At 41.3% G+C, this 15,056-nt stretch overlaps 1 protein-coding gene across 1 annotated transcript in view; it reads right to left on the minus strand.

Annotated features, from left to right (window-relative positions):
* Nucleotides 1-580: 580 nt before the first annotated feature.
* The window catches only part of mrpl11 (mitochondrial ribosomal protein L11), a 48,242-nt gene continuing 33,766 nt past the window's right edge, over nucleotides 581-15,056 (minus strand). Inside the window, exons 3-6 of the mRNA XM_084352392.1 lie at nucleotides 12,484-12,579; nucleotides 5,274-5,367; nucleotides 4,732-4,891; nucleotides 581-806 (exon numbers count right to left, since the gene is read on the minus strand). Coding sequence (XP_084208518.1) covers nucleotides 701-806; nucleotides 4,732-4,891; nucleotides 5,274-5,367; nucleotides 12,484-12,579 — 456 coding nt within the window. The 3' untranslated portion in view covers nucleotides 581-700. The remainder of the gene's footprint in view (nucleotides 807-4,731; nucleotides 4,892-5,273; nucleotides 5,368-12,483; nucleotides 12,580-15,056) is intronic.

Genomic DNA, 15,056 nt, shown 5'->3' on the forward strand with positions numbered 1-15,056 from the left:
AAAAAACAGCAAATCCTCATTTTAAAAGCTTGAATGAATGAATTGTTGGTATTTTTGCTTGACAAATGGTTGAAAAGAAACTTTTCTGTCCATTGATTAATTGTTCAGTCTGGGTTTAACAATGAGGCATTAAATATTAAGGCGTTAAACGAGACTGACCCATTTATATGCATTAAACTAACATCCACACGATTATTCCAGTTAAAGTCAATAAACAATAAAACTGAGTCGCTCATGTTCATGTGATGTTTTTGCATTAATTCATGTGCTGAGCCCTTTGGATCGCAGATTGATGAGAAGTGTGTCAAGTGTGCAAGAAACCATCTGCACAACCTGACGAAGATCCAAATTGCTTCCAGAAGTGTTAATAATAGATAATAACATCAAAGAGACTGCATGTACAAATCCTTCCAAGACAGAGCAATTACAGTTTCATTAGCTCGGCTCAGAGGAAATGAAACGCTCGGGGTCATAAATATTTCCCAAATTTGAGAAGATGTTTTTGTTGGTGAGACGAAGGTGAAGAAAAACCTCTTTAAAATCATTCTGAAACACTCAAACCAAACAATTTACACGAACAGACAGTCGCATAACAACTGTTTATTAAGATCAGACAAACGGCATTAACAGTGTTTTTGTATGAATGCATACAGTCAGTAAAAACAGGAATGAGGGTGTTGATTTTGGATGTTGCAGGTCTTTATTTCTTTTTCACCGACAAAGCTTCTGCAGCAGCTGCGGCGGCGTCGGCTTTCAACTTCTCCTCTCGCTGCTCCAGGAAGATTTTGTACTCATCAGCTGACAGACTGAAGAAGAAGAGGAAGGAGAAAGAGAAGGAAAAATTATACTCCGTTACACCAAACTGTGACGTACCGCCGCAGTAAAATCTAATTGAACAGTTCCTTACATTCCTACATCATTTAGTAGTTTGGTGAATTTAATAAAACTGGACAAATGTGGATGACAAACACGACATCATGATGTTTCAAGTGGAGATGGTGAATTTCTTCTACTCAGCTTTGTCCTTCATCTATCTGCAACATTAACCGGGAACACAGTTTTTTGGCATCAGCCCCCTCAGCAACGTCTTCTTTGTGGACTCGCCACAATGCAGCAGTGTTCAACAACCATCCGGGGAAACATCCATTGTAAAAGAAGCAGAGATACCAATTTCTCCACTGACAGTACTCTCAATAAATCATAATGCTCTGCAGCCGCAAGACATGTTAAGTTTTAAGTAAGGGGGAGAAAGGGATTCTGGGAGAAGTACAATATCATTAACTGAAGGAGAAGTAGATGCGGCGGGTGGAGGGACTGAGATCGTGCACGAATACTGAACTGAAGCAACGAATGCTGCTCACGTAATAAATGATAAATATCTGAAAGTAAACACAGGTGGATGTTAAGATGCAAAGCCCCTCGTGGGCAGGACAGTGAGTCGGTGTGAGTGTGGTGGTGTTCTGATACAAAAGACAGATGTGCAAGCTTTGTTAAGAGAGGTCAACACACTTAATTCACATGTTTTATTCAACAGGACATTACGCAACTTGTGACTTTGGGATTTCACTGCTAATTCCCCCTCCACTTAATTGATTTTAGTAGTTTATTTTTCTGTTTACTGCAGTTTTCAGAAGGCTGTTTCACCAGCCCAGTACCCAGGATCAAATGTCAGCAGTTAATGTTTCTGCCAACCACTGATGCATTCAAATATATACAGTGTGTGTCACAGGGTAAACCACTAGGGCCGTCACGATATACGATATCACGACTACGTGATTATTGTGGCTGAAGAATTCGAGTGCAGGGAGGTGAAGAGAGAGTCTGAAACCATAAATGTGCACAAAAAGAAGAATTACACTTAATTCCTTCTTCCTTCGCTGGATTATTCATGTGTATTATTAACACAATGTCAATATTTACATTTTTAATCTCACATTTATCATGAATATTGCGATATGACACAACACTCCTACTCCATTTCATATTGACATTTCTAAAAAACGTCACATCACGCTCATGTTACATGTTTATGACCTGTCGTTCATGTGTGGAGGTGGTGGAGTTACAGGGGAGAAGCTGGCGACTGCAGTCCCAGACCGTGTTTCAACATTTGTAAGTGTGACAAAGCTGGATATATTTAATGAGACCATTTCCAGACGTGTTTGTGGTGACAAAAAGCAGAAATTTTTGACATCTGCGGCCACACTGCGACCAAAACAGGTATCTCAAGCCCAAACATGATCTTTCCTAAAGCCTAACCTTTTTTTTAAATATATAATAATACACAATATAAAATAGGAAATTGAACCCAAAGAAAGTTTCTTTGGTTTGCAGAAACGTACATTGCCAACATTTATTCTGCCGACTGGGATGGCGACCATATACAATAAGATTAAACTTTATTGATCCACTGTAGGAGGAACCAAACCTGACACAGCAGCAAAAGGGAGCAAAAAGTGTGCAAACAATCCAATAAGTAGCAGCACAGGGTGGAGTTGACTAAGACCAAAATAAAAGAGAATAAAACAACATACACAAATAAATAAATAAAGGAGAGGGGAGAGGGGAGCTGCTGTGTCGAAGCTGCTGTGTCACTCCGTCGTGGCGCTGGAAGCAAAAAAAGCAGCTGTGAGCAGCTCCTCCGTTGCCTTTGTTCATTGCATTGTGGTACAGTAAACAACAGCACATTCAAAAATCAATCGTTTCTGAGTATACGTACCTACTTTTATTTATACTTAACATAATACTCAACAAACATCCACTGTGTCAGAGCTCTGTTCATTCTTTCTTTTAATTCTTGGCCTTTATTGGTTAGTTCACAATACTGGAATATGTAACTTCACTTAAATACCATGAAAAACACTGATATTCAGTATTCAATACTACGGGGCATAAAACTGTAGGTTTTTATTAAAAGATTAATTTAACAGGGCTTGTGTAGTTTGTGTTAAAGCACAGCGAGTCAGTTAATTTACTTCTGACCACAGTCAGTCTTTCCCTATCAGCAGAGATTCCTCAGGCCTGATAGCTCTGAGAGGGATTAGCTTATCAGAGAGTTACAAATGGCCGCTGGGCCGACAACAGGGCCACACACTTATCAACAACACTTTACTGGGCCGCCTTGTAAACTACTTCAGTGATGCTGAAATGGGAACTGTCTCCAAGTCCTTCATAAAAGTGTCTGCCTTCAGGTGCTTTACTAAACGTGTTTTCGCTGCTCTTGTATCATTTGCCTGAAATGTGATATATTTCTAAACTGCACTCCTTTATTTTTTGTGTCAACTAAAACCAGTCGTGGACGCTCTGCACGTGTCATCTTTAATGAGCAACAGAGAAAGCACAGCTGCCGTCTGTGTATCCGAGTACTGAAACCTTTCCAAATATTCAGAATCGGTATGTACTGATAAATCAATACTTTTGACAACAGTAGCTCACAGTCGGTCGGGATGATATGCGACAAAGGTCCCCGGCTGGAACCGAGCCAGGCACATTGTTTATCACGCAGTACACATCTCAAACCACAGGGTCCAGCATCGCTGCCAAGAGAGAGACGCTGATTCAATTTCTGGTGTTGTTGCACTGACTGCTTGTTATTGTCAGGTACTCTGTATGTTATAATTCATGTTATTTTTCTATAAGAAGAGTTGGGCTGCATAATAATAAGTGACCTCTACAACATAGTATGACTGTAACTGCAACTAAAGCCTCAACCACAGAACGACGGACAGATGAATAGAGCATCTTATAAGCAGAGCGGTGTCATTACAGCAGCCAAATCCTGTCCATCACAAAAAACAAACTAAGACCAGACATGAATCATGTGAGGTGCACTGGTAGTACAGCAGTACAGTATAATAATGTCAAGTATCAGTATGGTGAGGTACTGAACTGGAAATACAAAAGGTGTATTTTAGTTTTCAAGGCTTTATGACGTTGGACCAGCAGACCTCTGCACTCAGATTTCTTCTCTAATATAATAGCTGACTGTAGCCCAAATATAAACTGTGAAGCTGCACGACAGGAGAAATCGAACGTAAATATTACAGAGATGAATAATTCATAGGACTCCGTTTGGAATAATGTGTAAAGTTCACCCAAAAATGCAAATCCAGTAATGATGCCGATGGAAAGTCAGGAGAAGTTTCATAGTTCACAAAACATTTCTGGAGCTTCACAGCAAAACAGAGATGCAGCATTTCTCCTAAACAACTGAAGTAGATGGGGACTCGTTTTAAAAATGTAAGAAAACAACAACAACAACAACAAAAATGGCTCTGTACAGCTCGTCTTGTGTAATCCAATCCCTGGAAGCTCCTGAAATGTTTTGTGGACTTCGTAACTTCACCTGACCTTTCATCAGCATGAGGGTGAGTAGAAAATGATGGCATTTTCATATTTGGGTGGACCGTTCCTTTAAAAGGTTCCTCATCTGTGTCATTTGTTTCTTTTTGTTCTTAATGTCTTGTTTCCTTTTCAAATGTGATAATGTAAAGTGTCTTTGGGTATCATGAGAAGCTCTATATAAACAAAATGTTTTATTATTATTATTATTATACTTCAGTGGTCATTATTTGCAACACTGCGGTCACTTTACTGTTATCTTCTCTGACCTCTAGTGGGCGTTCTGCAGATGATCATTCACTTGCTGCTTCTTTGCAACTCTGCAAAAATACGCTGGACGCTTCTGACACGTCAGGTTTGTTGTACGTTGAGCACAGAATCGGGACTTACTCGCTGACGACCTTGATTCCCAGCGAACGGGCCGAGCCGACGATGCTTTTGACGATGGTTTCCATGGAGGCGTTCCTCATTTTGAAGCAGTCATCCTCGGCTTTAACCCTTGCGATCTCGTACACCGCCCGCACAGACACCATCCCTGCAGTCTCGTGACCTTCACACACACAAACAAGAATCCAGAGTTTGAATGGAGAATTAAAATAAGGTGAAAATGAAAAAAACAGTTCAAGGATAGCTTGACACAGAAGTGCGTGTGTGTGTGTGGGTGACAGCGTGGAGGAGGTATCAGAAGTCAACAGGTGAAACGAGCCTGCAGATAGCTTGAAGCGTTAAAGGTTGAAATTCATAATTCTCTTTTCCTAACACTCCACCTTTGCCACCTCCTTCCTCCGCTGCAATTCCCCCCACGTCATGAATATAACATCAATCACAGCAAAGCTCAAAACCGAGCCCGGGGAGAGACGTGTGTCCGTTACAGGATGGGCTCAGCGGGGGGAAAATTGGAGCAGTTACATCAGTGCAGCAGCACATCTCACCTGTCTTTCCGGCACCTTTCGCGATGCCCGCTGCTTGCTTGAGGAAGTAGGACACTGTGGGCTGGCCGATCTTCAGGTCGTAGGTTCTGTCGGGCTGGAGAGACAGAAGAATTAGAGTTAAAACCTGTGATCAAAGGTGTGAACATTAAAACTTTATGGGATTAAAATCTTGGCAAGGAACGGGCTGGAGACAGGATATTAAAAAGACATCAGAGGATACCCACAGTGTTCGCTGAGCCTCAACACTCTGCTTCAACTGTCAAACTTTCTACTCTTGAATAGCAGTTTTACAATTGATTGATGATTGATGTTCCTTGATTTCAGACAGAGGCAGACAAAATCATGCTCATCATTTTAGAGCCAACGACCAGCTGAAACGACAACCGTCTGTACTGTAAGCATCAAAGTCTGTATGCATCCTGATACTTTCTGCTAAGAGAGGACGTCCTGCGGCTCCTCTGTGGATGCTACAAGGGTTTCACCACCTAAGTGGTATCTTTCAGACTGCAATAAGAAAAAGATCCGGGATTATTTCTTCTAGGCTTGCCCTCCGAGGAGATGGCACTTCCCAATCATTACAACATATTATTAGACAAACGCTTCTTTCTTGCTCGCAAATATATCCTTTTAAAATGGATTAAAAATACCCCACCAACTGTGACTCTATGGTACAAGGAGATTTTTAATTTCCTTCCTCATGAGAGGTTGAGTGCGGTGCTTAATGATAATGAGGCTGACGATGGAAACTTGTCCTTGATTATTTGCCCTCAGAGATTACACAGACTCTGTTGAAAGGTCAATAACCTCCTAAGTGGATGCAAACTTTGCCCAGTTGACAGATGTGGTTTAATAGCCTGTACGTTAGTTAGACTTTGCTCTTGAAATCGCAGTTATGTGAATTGTGAAACAATCCTTCCGATACCCGTTTTATTCCTAGTAGCATTATTATATTCTGCACTACGCAGCTCGAGGTGCTTCACAGTTTCATCATTTTGCACGATGACAGTAAAGATTTTCAGGACGTCATTTATTTCCTTTTTCGTCTGTTGCTTTTTTTGAGTACTTTCACACAGAACATAAACACAACATGGTGAAAAAGCACTGCATTTTGGAGCTTTCACACCGCCATTAAGTCATCAGCCAACGCTTCACATTTTCATTTCGTTCATTCGTCATGTCCCCCATTTGTAAAAGTCTTAAACTTTAATATTCAGGACTAACGTGAGCTGGGGAAATATAACACAGTTGACGGGCTGGTTAAGCTGTTAGAAGTAAAGCCGGGTCAGGTTACCACAGTGGGTAGTAAGCCAGACACGCCAAGGATGACAGCTCATCATAGAGAAGACAAACACAATGTTTAATGATTTCCATACACTTGTGTTTTTAGTTTTGGGGAAAAAAAAAAAAAAAAGGAATAAGCCTCCAGACTCTTCCAATGCTGATTATCTTTCTTGCTACAGCTTAAAGCGTACCGCTTCATCATGCGGAGAAATCCAAAGCTCGACAGGCCTGTTGTGTTGAATTCGATAATATTACAGGCCAACATGATGGTGCGTGATGAGCTGTTTTGAAGCAGTCAACACACTGCTGGGAATAACACTGGTGTAAAAATACAATATTTCTCTATTTGCCCATAAACTCCAAAATTGAAAGTAAAAACCACCAGAACAAACCTTCAAACCCTCCATGTGTTCTGTCTGTGTAATTGTAGGATGTAAACTTTTCCTTAAGTTATTGATTACTGCAGGAAACAACTCTGGAAACATGTTCACCTCTGTCGTAGCTACAGACCAAACCACAATATATCAGTTTATGGTTCTTCATAATCACTGAAATTAATCAAACATTTTTTAATTGTGTTAAAACATGATTAAAACATGAATCTAAAAGCTCAAATATGAGTAAGACTCTTTCTGTGTTTTGAGACATTTTCTGCAGTTTCTAACTGAAATTTAATCACACTGTAGTTTGGACCTACTGTTAGAGACGGAAAATTCAAGGCACTTTGCCTCGTTAAACTTCAAGAAGTTAAAAAGCCTTTTATAAATCAAGGCGAGATGATTAAAGCTCAGACGAATGTCTATCGACCGCTCACTGGTTTCCTCTGCGTCTTCAGTCAAGCTGTACGTGTTTTTGTGGAGAAATCATTCCCTCTCATCTACAGTATTTAAGGTTCCTCATCAATTGGGAGTACCTGCGTTTTCTTTCATCCTGCTCAGATTCAAGTCTTACTTCCTTTACTTTTTGGGCCTAATTGCTTCGTGTTCAATGCAATTATTACTGTAACAGAGACAAATATTATCATATAACAACTAGTATGTCAGATATATTCTTTACAGAGCCTAGACAAAAAAGTAAATTAGCATTTTGTCTTTTACTGTGAACTGTTGTGTACGGTGGTTCTGCGGGTCAGAACTCAACAACATTTAATTAAACAACATTTCAGGTTACAGAAGAGGTGAGACAACACTTCTTGTTTGTGATTAGACGGTCCCTGGCGACAGTTCAATGTAATTTCCTGTTTCTGTTGTGTGCTAGTCTCAGCTCGTTTTTTTTTTTTTATTATTCTTTCAAGAGCACAAAGGGACAGTTTTGGTTTTTGGAGGTGGGGTTGAATGTGGTGCTTTATCCATAGTCGGGGAGTCGGCACGCACCGACCTGGAGAAACAGGTACGTTCCACATGTAACGTCTTCTCTTTTATGTGTATTTGATGTTGTTATATTTACTGTATGTATTTTTATGAAAGACACATTTCCATTATTGCCTGCATTAATGGGCAATGCTTTTGAATCTCGGATCAGTAGGCGTACCGTTGTAGGTAACCATTTAATGTTCTGCCACGGATTGGTTTAGCAGCAAAATGTATTTTAGACACCTAAAAAATTAATTTTATCACTCACTCATCAATTTCAGTTCAAGTCTGTGCTATATTTAGAATATTTTCATTGATTCACCTCGCTGTCAGACGGCCCTTTCCAGCAGGAGGCTGAACCAGTTATATCGCTTTATCCGCAGCAACCAGACTCCTTTCAAATAAACAGTGATTTAAGATGCTGGCTTGCCACCGCCTTGTTTACATGATTAGCATTGATTTTTAGTCATGTTTCTGGTCACCTGATGAATTTAAGTCCAACATTCACTCTCATTTTAGCTCCGTTTTTGGTCTCCACCAACTCCTCATGGTAATTTCTGCCAGAATAGACTCCATTAACTTTTGGTACAAATAAGTTTTATTTCACTTTCTTTAACGTGCATTATGGGGCTTTTTTCCACATTTTTGTCAGCTTCTCATAAAGCATGGATCTAAATGGAGAAGAAATCAGGTGTATTTAGATGGCTGGTATCTATGAGTGAGTACAGTTTGAGGTGTATAAAGGGCTCTGTTGGGATGTGGCGGAGCTGCCGAGGACCATTCAAGTTTTTAATCTGCTGCAGCTGGAAGCATTGCTGATGGGAGAAGAATTAAAGCGAGCCTTACAGAGGTAGCTGCCACTTCTGATAGTGTTCAAGAAGACAAAATAACATGAACGCTCATTAAAAAAGTGAGTACTCTAAGCTGTGTGCACGAGGCGTCTTCCCTCTGCATCTTCAACTGCCCTCCGGCCTCGTTCGCTCGCCCTTTCCATCCTCCCCTCAGGACTGAAAATAAAAATAATCTTTTCAGCCTCACTATGTTTTTCTGGCCCTTTTCTTTTAATTCAGATTCATTCCCTAGCCTGAGACCTTTATTTATTACACTCTGACATATCGAGCCAATCAATGAATCATCTGAGGAAAGTTTACTTTGGATTATCTGTTACCTGTCAAATAGAAAAATAAATAAATAAATAAATAAATAAAAAACACAGGGCAATAAACTGTGGGTGGAACAGAGGAGATACTATAGAGCAGGTGATTTGTCATCTGAGCCGTGTTATCCAACAGTATTGACCTTTCGACAGAGGGAACAGTATTCTTCTCCATCTATGAAAAAAGAGATCAGTTGCAAAGGTCTGATGCTCGCTGTTGTTTCCGCCGCCATTTTTATAAGACGAAACATTTGACAGGCGAGAGAGAGAAAAATACAGAGAGACAAAAAAGTGGATTGTGGTGAACAAAGAAGTAAACAACAAAATGTTTAAGGAAGGTTTTGGATTTTTATGCTCAGATATATAGACGAGAGACATTAGCTTAGCTTAGCACAAAGACTGGAAACATAGTTTAATAAATGCTTATATATATATATTTATTAAGCATTAGGTAATTAGGTTGTAAAGCACTTACAGTATGACTCCTCATATGGTGCTTATTAACATTAATAAGTGTTAATCACAGCATTTTATGTACATTTATTGTTTGACTGTAAGACATCTATAAGCACTTTACAATTTAAAGATGCTCTAGAACGTAATAAAAGCTTCATGAGTTACTTATAAATATTTATAACAGCATCACAATTAGTTTAACTTAACTATTATGTTATTTATAAACCTTTATTAAGCTTTTTTGTTGCTTTATCAGATACATAAATACTTAATCATGCATTTGTTAGCAGTTTTTTATGCACTAACGAACAGTTAAATGTGCTTTTTGCATCAACCGGACCTAAAGAGAGACAAATGTGTTATAAATGTCTTATAATCTATTATAATAAATGTGATGATTTCTTTTTAAAAACACTTAAATAGTCTTATTAATTTTAATAAGCATCTTAAAAAGACTTAAGCTTATTACAAGGCTCTTAATATAAAGTGTTACGGAGGGAAACCGTTAGCCTGCTCTGTCCAACGCACAACAAAATCTGTCTGCCTCATCAATTTATTGGCCACGTCTTGTTTGCTTGAACTGTAACCAAAACATAAATTGCTGTCTGGCAACCTGTGTGACAAGAAGACACCAGAAGGTGAATGCACCGAGCCACCGTCAGCCGAGAAGCATCTCCAGCACATAACTCCACAACTTATCATTTTTATGGATGACAGTGTCGGTCTGTCGGTCCGCAACTTTTTTTTCCTCCAGACTGAAATATCTCTGAAACTGTTGCATGGATTGATGTGAATTTTTGGTGCACATATTAATGTTCCTCTCAGGATGACTCAGAACTTGCAGGTCAAAAATGAATTTTGTTTAAAGCGGCTACAATGAACTTTTTAATAATGAGTTTTTTTATTGATTCTGCCGCCCCCTGTGGACAAAAGCTGTATGAGCAGCACCGCCTTTCCATCGTAAACATGTTGATCTGCGAGCCCCTTAGATTTGCTTTGGAAGTGAGTGAAAGAAAGGCACATTTTTCATACCAGTTTTCTTTTTTAGTCGCAGCTCTTTGCAGGACGCATGGAAATACGTTGCGGTTGAGTGAGATCAAAACTGTAATATGAAAATGGTGAAATAAAGAAAATTACATCAGACTACAGAGCAGCTTCTTTCCTCAGGCTGTGAAACTCAATTGATCCTCAGCACTCCACCGTAAAAAAAACGGTTTAAATTTTATGTCTTATCTGGCCCGGATAAGTCAGAATCCGACCCGATGACTTGACAAGAATAACTGGAGTAACTATCAGTGCTTGAAGTGGAAAAAAATAAGTGCCTACAGTCTTTTCAGAAGCACATTTCACCGCACAGGTCAATTCTGCTCCTCTGATCTTTTCTAATTACACATACATCTTCATAATAACCTCCTGACTTTATAGTGTATAGTCCTTTATGTGTTCCTGGATAAGCAGGCTGTTGCTTTACTGCCTGCAGCCTGTGTGAGTCTGCTCATATCTGAGGAATAAATATGTAAAAACACAATCAAAAAACAGCAGTGACACTATTTCTAATAGATCAGAGTATTTTCTTGCCAGATTTGCTTGTGACAGGCGGAGTAAATGTAACTGATGCCGAAGCGATCGCTTCAGATCATGAGCTCTGTCTGAAGGGTTCAATCGGTTGATAGTCGATACAACATCAGGGGAATAAAATTTCAGATTTTTGATAGAGGAAAAACATTACAAGGCCTCTGTACTGTGCGTTACTAACAACAGCATCTATGTTAATTTTGCATCTGGAGGAGGTGGGACTATGTCGGCACTAGAGTGAAGCATGTGTCAACTTGCTGTGAGAGAGGAGATTGAAAAAAAAAAAAAGCCAGTACTGGAGTAACGATACTGCAAAAAACAAGTATTGAGAATGATTAAAATATTCAGTATCGGTACTTATTGATATTTGGATTCTTTTGACAACCGTGGTGTTGCAATCAGAAACTTTTGGGGGCGGCCATCAGCCATGTTAGCACGCTGATGTTAGCATTTAGCTGAAGGCACCGCCGTGACTCAGTACTGTACAGCCTCACGGAGTCACGAGCATGTCCGTCTCTTAACCTTGTTAGATGTCTACTTGTGCATGGATTAAACTAGTTAGATACATAACGTTTAAAAAACTTTGGACAGAGCAGGCTAGCTGTTTTCCCCTGTTTCCACTCTTTATGCTAAGCTAATTGCCTGCTGGCTGAGTGCTATCGATCTTCTCATCCAACTCCCTGCAAGATAGTAAATTAGTGAATTCCCCAAAATGTCAGGCTACTCCTCTTAAGTGAGATGAGAGGCGGTGTGAGAATTACTCAAACTAGCCTGAGGCGAAGGTTGAGCTGAGAAACATCAATCTGAGGGGCTGAAACATGTTGCATGAACACGTTGACACAGTCCAGTGTGAAGAGAGCAAACACAGTCCTGAACACCGCCAGCAGATGGCAACGTTCGGCAGCAGCGAGGCCCCAGTTGTGATGGCGGAGCTGTTGGCTGAATATTGCATGTCAAAATAAATTCACGCCTTTTAAAGGATTAGGCTTCCCCCTCCTTACATCACGAACCTCATTACAGCACACATTTACTCAGCGGAAAGGACACAACAACACACAAAGCGGAGGGAGGGGAGGAGGGAGGGTGTGACGAGTCAAACAATATGTGGTTGTGTAAAATAAAAACTACAAGCTCATAACACCTCTTTTCTGAGTAATTCACATTTCCTGCGTGCACTTAATGCTTCTTGACTCCGAGTTCCTCTGGGTATTGCTTCATTAATGAATGCAAATGGAAAAGGCTTACTTCAGTGGTAGAGTATGAATAATGGAAGTGCTATGGTAATGTTATGCAGCTGGAGGAATTAACCAAAACCGTCAGAGGAAGGCATGTTAAGTGGAGAGGGTCATGAATGGGTTAGAGGGACCAACAGCGAGGACCGCAGACGCACCTTCACGTGGATCTTGATTGGGAGAGGGATTCCCTCCTTCAGCTCCTTCGTTTTCTCATTGAAGTCCTTACAGAACTGCCCGATGGGGATTCCTCTCTGGATGGGAAAAAAACAGGGATATAAACATGGAAAAATGAGCGAGGGTGGCTTTAAAATGTATAAGAAACAGTTAAACAGCGAAACAGTGTCACACTGCGCAGCCTGAATACAGATGCCCGGGCTGCTGTCAGTCAATCAGTGACAAAACTTCAGCACAGGTCTGACTATATTTGCACACACGAGTGGTTCAGGGAGCAGACGTGTCACGGTATATATGTGACAGGTGTGTGTGTTCATGTGCCGTTACATTTTTGAGACACTTCATACGAGTTATTCTTGCTATAGTCACACTGAGATGGATCTGTGTGTGTGTGTGTATGCAGCCCTCTTGTTCTTCCAGACTGTTTGTGTTTGTGTGTGTGAGTGTGTGTGTGTGTGTGTGTGTGTGTCTGTCACTCGAGTTATGACTGAATGCATGTTGGCGCCCAGAGCCAGAGAAACCCAGTGATGAATGAGCCTCCCATTTTCCAGCTCCTGCAAGGCCAACCAGAGCGAAAGCAAAATGGATGGGTGACATTAAGTCAACACCCGGCCAACGCTGCTTCTTTGCACCATTCCTCTTCGGAGCCGAATTCGGCGGCAAAGCCTAATAAAGAATCTAATTATTACTGCTGAAACTTACACTGACCTTCATCTGCCATCCTTCCCAAAGGCAACACACTGATTGAAATGTTCATTTCAGAAATGAGAGGAGGGAAAAAAAAAAAAAGTGGTTTTATACAGTTTAATGGACTCGCGAGCTTCTATTGCTCCACGACCGAGCACGGCACAGCTTTCAGATTCTAATAATGGATCTGATGAAAAGTCAGTCATCCTGAGACGTTCTCCAATGACAGCGTGCGGGAAGACATTCATTTGAACTTAACGGAGCAGAAACTTCTGTGAACATCATTCCCACTAAAGGCTTTGAAGGCACCTGATGAATGCAAATCAGACAAGGCCGTCACTTCATTAGCGTCCAAAATGCTACTCATTACTCGCAGGCGTTTCTATGCATCCGCTGACACCATAACACCAAACTGATTGAAATTTCAACACATCACGTCGTGAGTCGGAGGGAAGGTTATTGTTTCTGAGCTTATGGCTGCTATTTGAATCACAATATCCAATTAATGAAATGAAACACAGCTACGTCCCCAGAGCCCTCACTAGGCTCTACCTTCCCTCCCCTCCCGTGCTTATTAATAGTAATCCCATGTCAACCTCAATACCTTCTACCCGTGCCCCTTTCCCTCCCTCCGCGTCCCATAAAACAACATAGCAAGGGTAAACAAGTGGGGAGGGAGCAATGAAGGAAAGTCTAATTAAATATGGATTAGTATAAAGGCTGTGATGTTGGGTATGAGTCAAAGCAAACCCTCGGGCTCTGCCTCACACATTCAGCTCCCGTTCCCTTCCTTCTGTTCAGCCCGTGTCGGATAATGATCTCTCCCACCGACTCCGATGGCCCTTTCATGCCACACAATGCCATGAAAGGGCCTCCCCAACCAGCCAGAGATAATGCCTGATGCCTCTAAAATGTGCTTAAGCACGGGCAGCGGGACATTATGCAGACAGAGGAGCGACTGTTCTAAAGATAGACAGAGGCAAAGACTTCACATGGCCACCCTGACCAGACAAGTCAGCGCAGAAAAAGGGCGAGAACGAACATGAAAAAGAGGCTGAAAAGTGGCCCGTGAGAACAAAGACAATAGACAGGAGCCACTTGAGGATAGCAGGCAGTTTGCCCTGAGTTACACACACAGTTAAGTATGCACCAGAGACAGGTAATCATATTTTAATGAAGTTGTTTCTCCAGAGTCCAACCGTCTTAGATTCGGGAAACGACAGTGTGAGCAAGTTTTATTTTGGCCTCAGGCTATTTAATAGTTTAACTGCTGTAATTACAGCAAATTGAACCATGCTGGTAATTGCAATCACCGTCTTTAAATGCAGCGGAGGGCTGGTGTGCCACGAGAGCAGGTTTCAAGGTTGGCTCCTCCAACTTCACATGACATTTATCAGCGAGGGAGCCAGAGAGAGAACTGGAACAGCAACACTCGTGCCCTGGCCAAATCGCTAACCCCGCTCACTGCATCTGAGCATCTAATCATCCTCGAGTCCGAGCTGCTGGATAAATCCTCTCTCCTCCACCATGACTGATTAGAGCCGGGTGCTCTCCAGTATAAAATGGCTGCAGCCCATCACCCGAGGCGGGGCCTTCCAACGCCGGCTGCGGACGAGGACATTCAGCCGCACATCTTCAAAGACTTCTGAGATCGTGGGCACCGGGATTAGACGCTAATCTACGAAGATATTTCTCGCCGTCAAATCCGGCGGCGACAGTGGTGAGTAATTGCTATATGATCCATTCAAGATCAGCGCGGCGGAGCTTTATTACTCATAATTATGGGAGCAATTAAGCATTTGCAATTAAAATCTGAGAAGTGTCCGTTTGATTTGACCCTTCCACCATATTCTCTGCAGTCTTTTTT

Source organism: Pagrus pagrus, assembly GCF_965226575.1.
Source record: "Pagrus pagrus genome assembly, chromosome: 5".
NCBI lineage: Eukaryota > Metazoa > Chordata > Actinopteri > Spariformes > Sparidae > Pagrus > Pagrus pagrus.